The sequence below is a fragment of the Piliocolobus tephrosceles genome, chromosome 15, assembly GCF_002776525.5.
Source record: "Piliocolobus tephrosceles isolate RC106 chromosome 15, ASM277652v3, whole genome shotgun sequence".
In the NCBI taxonomy this organism is placed as follows: Eukaryota; Metazoa; Chordata; class Mammalia; order Primates; family Cercopithecidae; genus Piliocolobus; species Piliocolobus tephrosceles.
In genome coordinates, this window is record NC_045448.1 from 61,838,097 (window position 1) to 61,855,824 (window position 17,728).

Below are 17,728 nucleotides of genomic sequence, written 5' to 3' on the forward strand. Positions count from 1 at the left end.
GCACCTATAGTCCCAGCTACTCAGGAGGCTGAGGCAGGAGAATGGTGTGAACCCGGGAGGCGGAGCTTGCAGTGAGCCAAGATCGCGCCACTGCACTCCAGCCTGGGCTACAGAGCAAGACTATCTCAAAACAAAACAAAACAAAACTTTAGAACAGTAAGGGAAGAAAGGAAAGAAAGGAGGACCAAAACTACAACTTGGAAGAGGGCCAAGTGGGTGACTTAAGAAACCAAGTGTGCCTGATTTAAAATATTCTTACAAAGAATTCTAACTATCTGCCCTCAAGCTATGTTTTCAAGTAAGTCTCCATTCGACCTGAAAATATCCCAGTAAAGGACTACTACTTTCCACACGAAGAAAGAGAAGTATAAAGGTTACAGAACAAGTAAGTTAGAGAAAAGAGGCAGATTAAAACCAACAACAAAACAATGTAGTAGATTCTCTAATGGCCGTAACTCTTCATTTTCCAGGATGCACAGGAAACAGAATGTATAAGATAAAAAATGAAATTTTACACTTCTCCCCCCCCCCAAAAATGGAGTCTACTTCACTACCCCTTTGAATCTGGGTTGCCCTTGTGAACTGCTTCAAGTAACAGAAAGCAGCACAATAGAATATGGCAGAATTATACTGTGTCATCTCAAAGGCTGCATCTTAACTTACAAAAGAAAATACTATTATTTGAAACTACTAATTACAGATAATTTGCTAAGCTTTTCTCTTGATGAAAGCAATTTCTGGTCTGTAGACTGTTTCTAAGAATGAAATTTAAAATTCCACGTGTTTCCTTTCCCTCAACTATTATTTACTTATTTATTTATTTTATTTTATTTTATTTTATTTTTTGAGGCAGAGTCTTGCTCTGTCGCCCAGGCTGGAGTGCAGTGGCAGGATCTCAGCTCACTGCAAGCTCCGCCTCTCGGGTTTACGCCATTCTCCTGCCTCAGCCTCCCGAGTAGCTGCGACAACAGGTGCCCGCCACCTCGCCCGGCTAGTTTTTTGTACTTTTCAGTAGAAACGGGGTTTCACCAGGTTAGCCAGGATGGTCTCAATCTCCTGACCTCGTGATCCGCCCATCTCAGCCTCCCAAAGTGCTGAGATTACAGGCTTGAGCCACTGCACCCGGCCAACTTTTGAGTCATAAAATAAGCATAGATCTATACCAGTAAAATGTTTAGATCACTACCAGTTTACTTTCTGAGTTCATTGTATACATCTTTCCTTGATAGGATGAACTATATTGAGCAAATTTTCAGCACAAACTGCTAAAAAAAATGTTCTGGAGAAACATTAAATAATTCTGGTGACAATAATGATTTTCTGCCAGCAAAAACTCTCTTCGTACTTATCAGTGAGAAACAGACTGCCAAGTTAAGACTTGGTATTACTTAAAATTCACAACACCTATTTTTACATACCTCAATAGTAGGGTGAGTATTATGCTTGTAAGCGGTATATAAGGGAAACTGAATTTGAAAAATTTTTGCCACACATAGTAAGAGTTTTTCCTTCTCATCTGTACTCCATAAACTAAAAGGATCAGAACTCTTTGAAGATTCCTCCTCAGTCAGATTACAAATTCTTGTAGAGTTTGATTTTTTTTCTATTGATTTTTGTCTTTCTGAACTTCCTTCATTACACTCTCTATCTATATTCAGTGGTTCTTCTGCTTGATTACTCTCATCTTGCCACGTGGAATCTATGTTAATAGTAGTACAATGTTTACAAAGCTGGTCCCGGAGCACTTGAACTTGGGCAATTACTAAGTTAATAAGTGCACACACTACTTGATTAAAAATCTCCAAATGCTTATATTCCTTGAAGCAGCATAGACATTGCCTATAAGAGAAAAAAAAAATTAATAAATTAGTAATAGAGCAGCAGTTATATTTTTTAATAAAAAAGAACAAGCAAGCAAATACTAAGTTATTTCCAGACTTGCTTTTATTTTTTCCTTCCTGCTGTGGTACACCTTAATACTATAAAGATAGCATCGCAACAACAACTGATATTTTAGTTAGTATGAAGTCATCATGTTAGGTTTACAGCTATTATCTTCAGTTTTATGTATGGATTTGTCTGTCCTTCTACACAAGGAACTATTTAAAAACAAGAATTGTGGCATTTTGTTTCTCCAGTATCAAGTACTCAATATATGTTGAGCAAGTTATTAGGAAACTGGCTATAACAAAATATCTTACTAATAAAGCCAGCTATTTAATGTAAGGAATTTTGTTGTCAACTAATAAAACAGCCACATTTTTAAGTTAATGTCCTTGAAGGCTACTTGGGAGGGGTGCTCTGACACTATCTGGTAAATCAAAAGTGTTTAGGCACAAAACATACACACACTCTCTTTCTCTCCCCAGCTCCTGTAAAATATACACATATATAAAAAACAGGATCGGCCAGGCGCGGTGGCTCACGCCTGTAATCCCAGCACTTTGGAAGGTCCAGGCAGGTGGATCATTTGAGGTCAGGAGTTCGAAACCAGCCTGATCAACATGATGAAACCCTGTCTCTACTAAAAATACAAAAAAAATTAGCCGGGTATGGTTGTGGGCACCTGTAATCCCAGTTACTTGGGAGGCTTAGGTAGGACAATCACTTGAACCCGGGAGGCGGAGGCTGTAGTGAGCCAAGATTACACCACTGCACTCCAGCCTGAGCAACAAGGCCAAAACACAGTCTCAAAAAAAAAAAAAGTATTACAAACAAATCCAGTTCTCCTTAGACATGTTCAGTTAGTAGCACAATGCCTGGCATATATAGATAATTAAAAGGATCTCAGCCAGGTGCGGTGGCTCACACCTGTAATCCCAACACTCTGGGAGACCAAGGTGGGAGGATCACTTAAGTCCAGGAGCTCAAGACAAGCCAGGGCAACATAATGAGGCCTATCTCTACAAAAAATAAAAATAAAAGAATTAGCTAGGCATCGTGGCTTGTGCCTGCAGTCCCAGCTATTCGAGAGGCTTGAGCCTAGGCGGCTGAGACAGCAGTGAGCCCTGATCATGCCTGAGTGACAGAGCGAAATCATGTATCAAAATAAGGCAGGGAACGGTCTGGTGAATCAATAGGTAATTCACACACACACAAGTACCTGGTTCTAATACTTGTATCCAATGACAGACGACAGCTAAGCAACTATAATCTATAATCTGCACCTAGTAATAGCATCAAATCAAAACATCTATATTGTAGTCTGAATAGATCACCAATGCCCTGTATAATCATGTGGAAATAATTTTATTTCTCCAAGCGTGAATTTGAAGTACAGCCACAAATTACTTGATACTCTTCTGTGTAGATGGAACTCACTTCTAGTGAATAGAATGTGGCAGAAGTGACAATGCGTGACATCTGAGACTAGGTCATAAAAGACACTGTGACTTCTGCCTTGCTCTCTCTTCGGATCACTTACTCTAGGGAAAGCCACCTATCATGGAAAAACACTCAAGCAGCCCAAAGAGGAGTTTACAAGAGGAAGTACCAAGACCTCCCATTAACAACCAGCACCAAGGCCGGGTGAAGTGGTTCACGCCTGTAATCCCAGCACTTTGGGAGGCCGAGGTGGTGGAACACCTGAAGTCAGGAGTTCGAGATCAGCCTGGCCAACATGGTGAAACCCTGTCTCTACTAAAAATATAAAAATTAGCCAGGCATGGTGGTGGGCACCTATAATCCCAGCTACTCGGGATGCTGAGTCAGGAGATTGTGCCACTGCACTCCAGTCTGGGTGACAAAGCAAGATTCTGTCTCAAAAAAAATAAAAAAAAAACAACCAGCACTAACCTGATCACTAACTAAAGCAAGCCAACTTGGAAGTATATCCTCCAGCCCCATATGAGCCTTTACATGACTATCACCTGGCCAACATCCTGACTAAAACATTATGAGAAACCCGACCCAGAACCAAACAGCTAAAGGACTCCCAAATTCCTGTCCCATTGAAACTTTGAGCATAATAAATGTTTACTGCTGTTTTAAGATACAGTACTACTTTTGGAGCATTTCTGTCACACAGAAATATATCATTATATAAATATATATAAATAATGCATCACATCTTTTTTATCTGTGGCAAAATGAAAGGGTTTTTATTTTTACCTCTAAAACCTCTCCAGCTTTACAATTCTATATATCACAACTCTCACAAGAAGAAAAATAAACACATTTCTCCTCCAATTCTTCTGATTAACAGCTTCTTCCTCTGATGTTTAGGAAAACTCAGGTTTAAAGTAAGAGGTCAGGCTGGGTGTGGTGGCTCACGCCTGTAATCCCAGCACTTTGGAAGGCTGAGGCAGGAGTTTGAGACCAGCCTGGCCAACATGGTGAAACCTCATCTCTACTAAAAATAAAAAATTAGATGGGCATGGTGGTCCACCTGTAATCCCAGATACTAAGGAGGCTGAGGCAGGAAAGTCACTTGAACTTGGGAGGCGGAGGTTTCAGCGAGCCGAGATGGCACCCCTGCACTCCAGCCCGGGTGACAGAGTGAGACCCTCTCTCTCAAAAAACATACAAAACCAAAGTGAGAAGTCATATAAACTTGAGTGTCAGGCGGGTGCACTGTCTCAGTCTGTAATCCCAGCACTTTGGGAAGCCAAAGTGGGCACATCACTAGAGGCCAGGAGGTCGAGACCAGCCTGGCCAATATAGCAAAACCTCGTCTCTACTAAAAATACAAAAATTAGCTGGGCGTGGTGACAAACACCTGTAATCCCACCTACTCAGGAGGTTGAGGCACAAGAATTGTCTGAACCCGGGAGGCGGAAGTTGCAGTGAGCCAAGATTGCACCGCTGCACTCCAGCCTGGCTGATAGAGGGAGACTGTCTCAAAAAACATAAAAAACTTAGAAAAATCAGGTTCAAAGAGGTCAGGCCGGGTGTGGTGGCTCACACCTGCAAGCACTTTGGGAGGCTGAGTGAGGCAGGCAGATCATTTACTAAAAATGGAATCTGAAATCCCAGAAAACGATCTTGAAGTCAGATTTGGATGGAGAAAGCCAAAGATTCAGCCAAATTTACTTTTAAAGTAAGTGTTAGGGCCAGGGGCGGTGGCTCTTGTCTGTAATGCCAGCACTTTGGGAGGCCAAGGCGGGTGGATCACTTGAGGTCAGCAGTTTGAGACCAGCCTGGCCAACATCGTGAATCCCCGTCTCTACTAAAAATACAAAAATTAGCTAGGTGTGGTGGCGGGTGCCTGTAATTCCAGCTACTCGGGAGGCAGAGACAGGAGAATTGCTTGAACTCAGGAAGCGGAGGTTGCAGTGAGCCAAGATTGTGCCACTGCACTCCAGCCTGGGCGACAGAGCGAGACTCTGTCTCTAAAATAAATAAAACTAAATAAAATAAATAAAATTTAAAAATAAAATAAAATAAAACAAAAAAAATAATAAAACAAAACAAAACAAAAATAAAATAAAAATGTTAGAAAATGAGCATTAAACTGCTTGGTAATAGACCTAAGAAACTGATGATCTTCAAAGACAAAAATTATATCAACAAAGTAACAAAAGAAACCGGGTCTGGGTCCTTCCAGACCCAAAATAAACAAGTTCAAAAAAAGTTGTGAGTCTAATGGGAGAACACACACGTACACAAATGTATGTACTTTTTAAATAATTGTATATTACGTAAATAATATTTTTCATTCTATTACATTCAATTCTGAGAAGTCTAGGCATGTGAATTCTCAATACAGCATTTCCCTCTGTATATCAATGGTTTCCAACCTTTTTGGCACCAGGGACCCGTTCTGTGGAGGACGATTTCTCCCAGGACCCAGAGGACTTTGGGATGATTCAAGCACATTACATTTATTGTGCATGTTATAGTATCATACTGTAATATATAATGAAATAATTATACAACTCACCATAATGTAGCATTAGTGGGAGCCCTGAGCTTGTTTTCATACAACTAGATGGTACCATCTGGGGGTGACAGGAGACAGCAATAGATCACCAAGCATTATATTCTCATGAGGAGTGTGCAACCTAGATCCCTCACATGCACAGTTCACAACAGGATTCACGCTCCTGTGAGAATCTGATGCTGCCACTGATCTGACAGGAGGTGGAGTTCAGGTGGTAATGTGAGCAATGGGGAATGGCTGTAAATACAGATGAAGCTTCACTCACTCATCTGTCCCTCACCTCCTGCTGTGTGGCCCGGTTCCTAATTGGGTACCAGTGTGTGGCCCAGGGGCTGGAGACCCTTGCTGTACATTGTATCCATAATGCAAGGCAGAAAGGTGTTTTAAATAAAAACATCACTTTCAGTCAAAACCAGCTTGAATTTTTTTAGCTACAAGCTTCATGAAAACCAGCTTGATTTTACACATAAACTTACTTGTTCTCTATTCCAAATCCTACTACAAATATACTAAAGAACACTCTAGAAAAATAGAAATAATGAAACACAAGATGACAGCTATCAACATACTTTGAGTGACAGAAAAAAGAAAAATAGTAAGTAATTCAGAGTGAAAGAAATAAAGTTCCTTTTTTGGGGGGGTGTTTTCATGGGTTTTTGTTTTGTTTATTTCTAATACTGAGAAAGTCCTTTGGGCTCTGTGGGGTTCCCCATGCTCATGGCTCCTTTCTCCCACACTCACTGCTCCCCACAGCAAATCTATTTCAAGGACAGTACTTTTTAAAATGATTAACGTTGAGTTCTCAACTAGCTCTGCAGAACCAGAGGAGCTGTTTGCATCTGTCTGTGCAGATGGAGTTGCTTTCATCTGACACCAGGTCTCCAACCACATTGAAACAAGACATTTATCTACAGAGCTCAACTAGAACCCCTCTTCATCAGCCTACCCCACTTCCTTCCCCTCACATCTACCCCACACCAGCCACGTGGTTAGGAAGGATAGTCAGGAATTTTTATTTATTTATTTATTTATTTTTACCAACTCCAAGCCCTAATTCATATTCCTCCGTATCTCCCACCCCCACCCCCAGAATTTCATTTAGATTTCTCCCAACTGTTATTTGGAAAAAAGGTAAAACAAAAAAGGTTCAAGGTCTTGGTGCTCAGCCCAAGGGGCTCCACGTGCGAGGGACACCAACGGGCAGGGGCTGCTGGCTCTCCAGCCCGCACCCGAGCCACCTCCTGACCCCTGGCTGCAAAAGCAAGAAGGGACAGGAGCCAGCACAGGACCCGGGTGTGGGGGGGGTGGGGCAGCATCTCAGGATCTGGAGGAGTCCCAGGCAGCATCATTCAACTTGGCCACCCGCAAGCTTGCTGGTGACGAGCGAGGACTTTCTCTGAGGCAGATCCTGTGGGGTAGGGATGTGGTCACCAGTCACCAGGTTCTTGTCTGGTCCTGTACGTGGCAGCTGCTTATTCTTCATCTCAGCTTTGGCCATGTTGTAGCCTCCTGAGTCAAAGTACTTTTGCCCTTTCTGGAGTCTCTTCATGAGGAAGTCGGAGCCTCCAGACTTTTGTCCTAGGCTTGGGTATTTGGCCTTTAGCTTTGCCTCTTCAGCTCTCTTAGGGAGAATACCTTCTTTTTCCTGCGTGTCCCGCTTCTCCTCGCCGATCTCCTCCACAGGGTTCTCTTCTTGTTTCTGGGACATGGCGGGACCGGGACTGTGGAGTGTAGGGGGCCCGGGAAGGCAACTGGAGAAGGGAAGGGGGAGGGGAAAGGGGGACAACCTGCGCTGCTGCTTTGGCTCCTGCCACTCGAAAGGAATAAAGTTCTAACTAGCTATGAAAGAGATTTATAAAGAAAAAGAAAAATCAACCCCACAGGTCAAGGCTACAGTGAGCTAGACTATGCCACTGCACTCCAGCCCAGTGACAGATCGAGACCCTGTCTGAAAAAAAAAGAAAAGAAGAGAAAAAAACTGAAAGAAAGATAAGTGAAATATATGACTTAAATGGTAAACCTCCTCAAGTACCTTTCCTATCTGGTACCCCAACCACCAGACTAACATATCTCAAAGCCAAAGATTGAAAGATACCTCTTTTAAATGTCTTTTTGTAGCTCTTTACAAGTTTATTTCTTTCACTCTGAGTTACTATTTGTCCCTTTTCTGTCATCCAAACTACGCTGATAGTTGTCATCTTTCGTCCCATGCTTTCTGTCCTACAGTGTTCTTAGTTTAGTGTATTTGTGGTGGGGTTTGGAATAGAAAAAGCCCATTTAGCCCCAACAAGAAAGCCTACTCACCATTTAACCATCATACAGTAGTAGCCAACATCTGAGATGCCCTGACCACAGAGACCTTCAAATTCACTGTTTAGTACTCCTCTCATAACCATGAAAGAATAACAATAATAAGACTTGCAAGAAAAATTTTATCTGCCTTTGGATCACCAAAGGCAGATAAAAACAGGAAGGGCGACGCGGTGGCTCACGCCTGTAATCCCAACACTTTGGGAGGTGAGGCGGGCAGATAACCTGAGGTCAGAAGTTTGAGACCAGCCTGACCAACATGGAGAAACCCTGTCTCTACTAAAAACACAAAATCAGCTGGGCATGGTGACACATGCCTGTAATCCCAGCTACTCGGGAGGCTGAGGCAGGAGAACCACCTGAACCCAGAAGGCAGAGGTTGCAGTGAGCCAAGATCATGCTATTGCACTCCAGCCTGGGCAACAAGAGTGAAACTCTGTCTCAAAAACAAAACAAAACAAAACAAAAGAAAAAAGAAAGGAAAAGGAAAGAAAAGAAATTTAGAGGAAACAGGTAAAACACAAAAAGAAAAAAAAGATTTTAGCTGTAATTTATATCCTGAGAAACATATTAGATTACTGAAATAAGAATGAAATGTTATGAAAATATAAATTCAGATTATGAAACAGCATTTTTTGATCAGTGAGCCAAAATAACAATAACAAAATTCAGAGCACTGTAATGTACAATCATATACATGTACAGACATGTACAGACAAATACATGTCATATACCTTTTTGTATATACATCATTTACAATTTAAAAACCAATTAAAATTATAGCAATTTGTAAAATTCAACAAAAGGTCCACAAAAGGGAAAAATGAAATCTCCCACAAAATAGAAAAAAAATATTAATAATGGAGAGAAAAGACTTGGCGCAGTGGCTCACACCTGTAATTCCGGCACTTTAGGAGGCTACGGTGGGATGACTGCTTGAACCCAGGAGTTCAACACTAACCTGGGCAACATCGCGAGACCTCCTTTCTACAATAAAAAAATATATTAGCTGAGCATAATGACATATGCCTGTGGTCCCAGCTACTTGGGAAGCTGATGTAGGAGAATCACTTGAGCCCAGGAAGTTGAGGCCGCAGTGAGCCATAATCACGCCACTGCACTCCAACCTTAGCAACACAGCAATCCCATCTCAAAAAAAAAAAAAGGATGAATATGAAAAGGAAGTAATCAAGAAGGGTACAATATCTCACTAATATAGTTCCAGGAAGTGAGAGCAATAAATATGGAATTAAGGAAATTATGAAATAAAATTTTCACAACTAAAGGCCCAGCAAAACAGAAAATTGCTCAAGCTGAGGAGGGATACAGATCCTAAAAGCTTTCAGGGAGGGTGATAAAGAGTATCAAGGAGGCCGGGCGTGGTGGCTCATGCCTGTAAACCCAGCACTTTGGGAGGCTGAGGCAGGCGGATCACGAGGTCAGGAGACAGAGACCATCCTGGCCAACATGACAAAACCCCAACTCTACTAAAAATACAAAAATTGGCTGGGTGTGGTGGCATGTGCCTGTAGTTCAAGATACTCAGGAGGCTGAGGCAGAAGAATTGCTTGAACCTGGAAGGCGGAAGTTGCAGTGAACCAGGATCACGCCATTGCACTCCAGCCTGGCAACAGCCTGTCTCAAAAAAATTTAAAAAGTTAAAAAAAAAAAAAAAAAAAAAAAAAAGGCCAAGTGCAGTGGCTCACGCCTGTAATCCCAGCACTTTGGGAGGCCAAGGTGGGTGGATTGCCTGAGCTCAGGAGTTCGAGACCAGCCCAGACAACATGGTGAAATCCCGTCTCTACTAAAATACAAAAGAAATTAGCCAGGCGTGGCAGCGTGCACCTGTAGTCCCAGCTATTCGGGAGGCTAAGGCAGGAGAACTGCTTGGACCCAGGAGGAGGTGGTTGCAGTGAGCCAAGATTACGTCACGGCACTCCAGCCCTCCAGCCTGGGCTACAGAGTGAGACTCCGTCTTTACAAAAATAAATAAATAATTTTAAAAAACAAAAGAGTATCAAGGAAAAGCACAGAAATCAAAAGGGCTACTGCTTCTCCGAAGCAATACTGGAACCTAGAATACAATGGATCAATACTACCGAAATTCTGCAAGCAATTTTCCACCTATAATTCTGTATCCAATAAGACCTATCAGTAAGTATAAGAGCAGGATAGACATTTCAGGTCTGGAAGGTCTAATAAACATTTGTCTCCCCACGTATCCTCTCTCAGAAAAGACGTCCTCCACAACAAGGAAGTAAACTAAAAAGATGACAAAATGGAATCCAGGAAACTTGGAGATCCAAGAAAGGAGATGTTACCAGAGGAGGGTGCCCAGGTTCTTGGCGCTTTGAGCAAAGAATAGGACAAAAGCACAAACAAAGTGAGCAAAGAATAAAGCAACAAAAGCAGAGATTTATTGAAAATGAAAGTATACTCCACAGGGTGGGAACAGCCAGAGCAAGGGGGTCAAGGACCCAGTTACAGAATTTTCTGGGGTTTAAATACCCTCTAGAGATTTCCTACTGGTTACTTGGTATACACCCTACCTAAATGAAGTAGTGGCCCATGATCAGTCTGAAGTTATAAAGTTACACCCTATGCCAACATCTGATTGATTGTGGAAAGTGACCAGTCAGAGGCTGAAGTTACAAAGCTTATACTCCTATGCAGATAAAGATTTGGCCTGCCACCAGCATAATTAGTTGCAGGAGGGGACCAATCAATGGTAATTTCAATTTTTCACCTGCCACACAGAAAAGTGTGGGGAGGTTGCAAAGTGGGTAGCCTCTGGTCCTTTTGTTACTCAGGCATGGAATCTTAGGGTTCCTTTTGATTTAATTCTAGGAAGTCAGCGTGAATTGGCCTCAGATTCCCTGCCTCCAGACCCTAAAGTTCTCCTGCCTCAGAGACAAGCAAAATGAATTATAAGGATGAGATGTGAAGGGAAGGTAGTTTAGTAATTCTAGAAAGTAATCAATACTCTAGGGTTATGACCAGGGGTGGGGGGATAACAGATCACCTAATGATGCATAGTTTACGAGCGTTTGAGAAGAATTAAGTGATCCACACACAGAAAATTAGCTGAATGAAAAAAGACAGTAAACCAAGAAAGAGAGACCATGCAAGATATAAAATCAACTAGGGAACTTTTTTGGCTCATTACTGAGCAACATTTTTATTTTTAGAACTACCCTAAGAACAGATGTAACTATACTGAGAGAATTGGAGAGGGTAAAAGAATGAAATCCTTATATATCATAAATGGAAGTTAATAGGTTACACCTAAAATTGATGAAGCAACAGCAATATAAGAAGAGTATTTCAGAATACTGTATAGAGGTTAATATCAAAACCAGCCTGGCGCGGTGGCTCACACCTATAATCCCAGCACTTTGGGAGGCCAAGGCGGGCAGATTATGAGGTCAGGAGATCAAGACCATCCTGGCTAACACGGTGAAACCTCATCTCTACTAAAAATACAAAAAATTAAGTAGACGTGGTGGCGGGCGCCTGTAGTCCCAGCTACTTAGGAGGCTGAGGCAGGAGAATGGTGTGAACCCGGGAGGCAGAGCTTGCAGTGAGCTGAGATCACGCCACTGCATTCCAACCTGGGAGACAGAGTGAGACTGTCTCAAAAAAAAAAAAAAAAAAAAAAACAACCAACATCTAAAAAAAGGTGAAAACAGAAAGGAGGGTGAGGAGACGGGGGACACAGGGACTTTTTAATTATAGGCATTTCCCTGCCAACTAATTTTTTTTTAAAACTCTGTATTACTTATGTTGGTACACCAATATCATACATATCCTTCCACCATCTGAGCTTATCTTATTTTCTTCTCAGTCTTATTCCTGCCGGCTAAAAGTATCTAAGTAGAATTATATGCTGCCCACCTAAATAAAATGCACTTATGTTTTTGAAATGCAATGATAAAAATTTCTAAATGCCTCATATAAAATATGTAGCTTTAATTTTAAATATAATACTAAGTAAACATTCATGAGGAATCTACATGTCAAAATAAAATTCTTTGCAGGTTAGGTTTTAGAATTCCATCTAGCAACAAATATTCCAATGGGTCTAATACCATTTCCCTAGCCCAGTTCTGCTGAAAGCATGAAAGGACTATTACTCTACAGTATTCAACCTCACCAAAAACTGTTTTATGTATCAGCTAATTTATGAAAAGCACTACTTTAAACAGTGGTCAATATCAATAGTCCATTGGTCAAACAAATTTCTTGATGCCAATATTAATATTTAAGGCCGAGCCTTAAAGAGTGAACCACATACATGTATGCTGGCCAGGCATGGTGGCTCATGCCTGTAATCCCAGAACTTTGGGAGGCCACAAGCTTGCAGTGAGCCGAGATCACACCACTGTACTCCAGCCTGGGCAACAGCGAGACTCTGTCTCAAAAAAAAAAAAAAAAAAAAGTGAACCACATACATTTAACCTATTTAAAAGCAATGGCTTCTAAAACTATTCTAAAAAATAAAATTTATTAGAACAATGAAAACATAAAAGTAAAAGCTTCGGCCGGGCTCGGTGGCTCAAGCCTGTAATCCCAGCACTTTGAGAGGCCGAGACAGGTGGATCATGAGGTCAGGAGATCGAGACCATCCTGGCTAACACGGTGAAACCCCATCTCTACTAAAAAATACAAAAAACTAGCTGGGCGAGGTGGTGGGCGCCTGTAGTCCCAGCTACTCCGGAGGCTGAGGCAGGAGAATGGCGTAAACCCAGGAGGCGGAGCTTGCAGTGAGCTGAGATCCCGCCACTGCACTCCAGCCCGGGCACAAAGCAAGACTCTGTCGCCAAAAAAAAAAAAAAAAAAAAAGTAAAAGCTTCAAAGACTAAGCACAAATGACAAGTATAAAATGTACTACTTCTGGCTTGGAAACCTGACAGAGAACTTCAGCCTGGCTGGCATCCAGAGTTCTTATACAGAAGAAATTCCTGAAATAGTTAAAAAGTTGATAGGCAGGAGACAATAAAGAGCTTTAAACATCTGCTAAGGAATATGGGATTTCCAAGATATAAACCTAACTCCATTTTGTAGTAAGCTTAAAACAAGCAAAAAAAAAAAAAATTCAACACTTACAACATGAAGAATTATGCTCTGTGGTATCGGAGCTTCTGTCATACATGATATTCCTTTGCAGATCTGTATATGCCCTTTCCCTAATTTAGTCTTCAATTTATTCTCCTATTCCTTTCTCTTCCCATTTTCTGAGTTAGTTTTCCTCCTACTCCATTCCCAATCATTAAATTAACAAAATGATGATAATCTGGTAAACAAACACGTTATTAACCTCCCTAATCTTTTTTTTGGGGGGGGGGTGGGGACAGCAAGTAGAATGTATTGGTGAGTATTAAGAGGTGGCAGCACAGTGGAAGCCCTCATGAGTGCAGGGCCAGCCACTTGTCCAGAGGGCCACGACTGGGGATGTACTTGAACCCACAGCCATCTGGGATGAGCCGCTTCTCAGCCACCATGTCTTCAAATTCATTGGCATTGAACTTGGTGAAGCCCCACTTCTTTGAGATGTGGATTTTCTGGCAGCTAGGGAACTTGAACTTGGCCCTGCGCAGGGCCTCAATCACATGCTCCTTGTTCTGCAACTTGGTGCAGGTGGACATAACTTGGCCAGCGTGAACCCTGGACATAGTGCCCTGGAGCTTTCCAAAGGCACCTCGCATGCCTGTTTGGAGCCTACACTGGGATAGCGCAAGGTCAGAAACATGAACATACATCTGAAAGGCCTGTCTCCAAGGTCCCTTAGAGCAACCCATACAACAAACAGGCTGCATACACTACCAAGGAAGCTGCTGTTTGCAGCAACTGCACACTGGGGCCCCCATAAGGAAGGGAACTCAGTTGGCTTAACTGGCTGCAGGACCTCCATCATCTTATAGCCAAAGTAGACACAGCTATATGACTGTTAAACAGCACTTAAAAATGATGACACAGGTAATACTTGATCACAGAAACTGACCACAGTTAACTGTACCTGAAATATCAGACCATAAAGTATACATATAGTAAAACCACATTTTTGTAAAATTTAAAACTGTACTGAACGCAATCTCTCACACCATGGATATACACAAAAGGTTACAAGTTGTTGCTCTGGGGCCGGGCTCGGTGGCTCAAGCCTGTAATCCCAGCACTTTGGGAGGCCGAGACGGGCGGATCACAAGGTCAGGAGATCGAGACCATCCTGGCTAACACAGTGAAACTCCGTCTCTACTAAAAACTACAAAAAACTAGCCGGGCGAGGTGGCGGCGCCTGTAGTCCCAGCTACCCGGGAGGCTGAGGCAGGAGAATGGCGTAAACCCGGGAGGCGGAGCTTGCAGTGAGCTGAGATCCGGCCACAGCACTCCAGCCCGGGTGACAGAGCGAGACTCCGTCTCAAAAAAAAAAAAAAAAAAAAAAACAAGTTGTTGCTCTGAATCGTGGCATGTTTTTGTATTTAACTTCGATTCTCTAGTTTATCAAAGTTTCTTTTTTTTCCCTACAATGACTGTATTATTTAAATAAGAGAAAAAATAGTATAAAATACTAAAATCTTTTTTTTTTTTTTTTTGCGACACAGTCTTGCTCTATCCCCCAGGCTGGAGTACAGTGGCGTGATCTCAGCTCACTGCAACCTCTGCCTCCCAAGTTCAAATGATTCTCCTGCCTCAGGCTCCCGAGTAGCTGGGGTTACCTATGAGCACCACCACACCTGGCTAATTTTTGTATTTTCAGTAGAGACGGGGTTTCACCATGTTGACCTGGCTGGTCTCGAACTCCTGAACTCAAGTGATCCACCTCCCTGGGCCTCCTGAAGTGCTGGGATTACAGGCATGAGCTATTACCCTGGGCCAAAAATCTTTATAATGCTTATAAATATTAAATTATTGTTAACATACTTTTTTTTTTTCTTTTTTGAGATGGAGTCTCACTCTATTGCCCAGGCTGGAATGCAGTGGCACAAATCTCGGCTCACTGCAACCTCCGCCTCTGGGTTCAAATGATTCTGATGCCTCAGCCTCCCGAGTAGCTGGGATTACTGGTACACACCACCACCCCTGGCTAATTTTATATTTTTATTAGAGATGGGGTTTCACCATGTTGGTCAGGCTGGTCTTGAACTCCTGACCTCAGGTGATCCACTCATGTTGGCCTCTCAAAGTGCTGGGATTACACATAAGCAACCACACCTGGCCTACTATACTATTTTTGAAGTGAACATTCTCCATTACCTATATTGTAGTTAATACACTACAAAAACAATTTATGACCACTGATAATCTTATGAAAGCTTTTTTTCTTCAGGAAACTCATAAATAACATGTTGTATGAAATATCATGGGTTTATCAGCATGCTAAGGTTCACTTATGGACTCACCTGGTCCACGGCCCCCAAGTTAATAATGCCTTTTGGAGATTATACATGCTTTATTAGCACCTGTTTATCCCCTAATGAGAACCACAATCTTGATCTAGGGAACAATATTTTCTGAAGCTCAAGAAAGTAATTTAGGGGAGGAAGAGAGGGAGATGAGAATAGACAAAAATTTTCACTACAAAGCACTGTGATCTAACTATTTTTACCTGTTCTCCCTTCTATCAGCACGAACAATTAAGAGTATAACATTCCACTTTTATTACTACGAGCTAACAGCTGTTCACACTTATTGACAGGTGAACAAAATTACAAATTATTCAATGTTCTCCAGCTTAGCTTTACATCTTTTAATTTGTATTTCATTTTCCAGAACAAATTTTAACAAATTTAATTAAAATAGGTGTTTTTAGCAAATAGTCCTTTTAGCAAATAGTCCTTTTAGCAAATACAGAGCTAAGCACTTTGTTTCCTTACAATGTCATTAAGACAGTAGTAGCTTTATTACTATTATTCTGTTTCCACCAATGAGGAAGTGAGAGTTTATACAACTTAACTAATCTGTCATAATCACTCGTTCACAGGTGCTGAAGCAGGACTGGAATCCTTGTCTATCTAGAGCCAAGGCCACTGTTTTTTTTTTTTTTTTAAACAGAGATGGGATCTCGCCCTGTAGCCCAGGCAGGTCTCAAACTCCTAGGCTCAAGTGATCCTCCGCCTCACAGCCTCTCAAAGAGAGAGGCATGAGCCGCCACACCTGGCAAGGCCACACTTTTCTTAATCACTACATTCTAGGGCAACACGAGATAAACCACAGGCTCTCTATGGTTTGGAGGCAAACACTTTGATATTCTGATAAGATCTAATAATTACTGCCTAAAACTGCACATATGAAAACCTCCTTTATAATTTAATTGCCATCCACAGACTCTTGGTTAAAAATTTATAATACAGGGATTAAAAATAAGCTAGAATACAAGTGTATTAGGAATGGGAAAATATAACTCCCACCCCACCTCCACCAATAACTAGTGATGAGATTTTAGGAAAATGATTGTTTCTCTGGATTTCATTTTATTCAGTGGCAGACTTACAGATACTGAAATCAGAAGTGTAGATTTTTTTTCCTAGTATAACATGTTGCCACCTAGCTGTAGTTACGATAATTAAAACTCAAGATTATGACTCAGATGCAATATTTCTCAGCAAATCACTGTGGACTATTAAAGTTCACCTTCAATCATAAACATATTAGTATTAAGTAATATTCATCTATTCCATCCATAATGCAACAGCAACCACTGCTAAACTTACTGAAATTCAGTGAGACTAAAAAAGAAATGCCAATAATGATGGTACAGAATGTTTACATAAAATCCACAAACTCTTTTGCAACAAGGATATCTGCCAACTTTACTGAAAGAAAAAAGGATATTACCGCAGAGCAAATGTTATCTGAAGCTAAACAATTCAGCTGAACTCTATGTTCAGCTAGACTGTATACCTCAGAACATTCATTTACGTTATCACTGCATTTAACATGTTCACTGGCTACTGCACACAATGCTTCAAACATTCTTATCCATAAAATTTTTTAGAAGGACTAAGTTTACACTAGGTAGGCACAGAAGTTAAAATAATGTGTATTTTCATTGGTTTATTCAAGGGAAAAAATTATTAGCAAAGACTAGTTAAAATCACATTGAGGAACAGGAATCCTTGTTATAAACTTCAATTATATTAACATTTGTTTTCCTAAAATTTTATTTCCTATAGTCTCAATAAATGTATTATTTAGAAACCGGTCTGATATACATAATTACAGAAAAGAAACAGATAGCAAGTGGCTTAAAAGTATCCCCTATCACAATGACTTTTCTTTTTTAAGGATTAAGATTGTTAGAAGCCTTTAGCTACATCATAAAAATTATTTAATCTCTCAAAACAGTTATTTTTCAGAATTTCTGTCACTCTCATATCCCTAAATAAGGAGGGGTCAAAGAAAGAAACTGTTATTTATGCCCATGTTTTAAAAACAGAATCATGATCGACCTCATGAGTAAAGATTTAATAAATACTGACAAACTGTCATTTAGTAATGGTATCTAACCCAACACTCTAAAAAGAAAATATGACAATA

General features: G+C 41.1%; 2 protein-coding genes and 1 non-coding gene across 8 annotated transcripts in view; all 3 read right to left on the reverse strand.

Annotated features, from left to right (window-relative positions):
- Positions 1-17,728, reverse strand: part of USP34 (ubiquitin specific peptidase 34) — a 291,540-nt gene that overhangs the window by 217,359 nt on the left and 56,453 nt on the right. For 4 of the 6 annotated variants that reach the window (XR_002734953.2, XM_023228313.2, XM_023228311.2 and 1 more), the window contains exon 3: positions 1,419-1,839. Coding sequence is in view for 5 of the 6 variants with exons in the window: in XM_023228313.2 (XP_023084081.1) it covers positions 1,419-1,839 (421 nt within the window). In the remaining variant the exon portion in view is untranslated. Of the gene's footprint in view, positions 1-1,418; positions 1,840-6,941; positions 7,633-17,728 lie in introns of those variants that run through there. The other 2 variants (XM_023228314.3, XM_023228316.3) reach the window with 2 other exon arrangements.
- On the reverse strand, positions 13,304-13,950 carry LOC113219630 (60S ribosomal protein L10-like). Its single transcript, XM_026446633.1, has one exon. It carries the CDS (start codon positions 13,948-13,950, stop codon positions 13,597-13,599), a length of 354 nt encoding a protein of 117 aa, XP_026302418.1. The 3' UTR covers positions 13,304-13,596.
- LOC111553496 lies at positions 13,958-14,093 on the reverse strand. Its single transcript, XR_002734966.1, has one exon. It is a non-coding gene; the product is annotated as a small nucleolar RNA SNORA70 (small nucleolar RNA).

Excerpts from the sequence above, each read along its gene's own strand:
- LOC113219630 (XM_026446633.1), bottom strand. The coding sequence starts at position 13,950 with ATGTATGTTCATGTTTCTGACCTTGCGCTATCCCAGTGTAGGCTCCAA.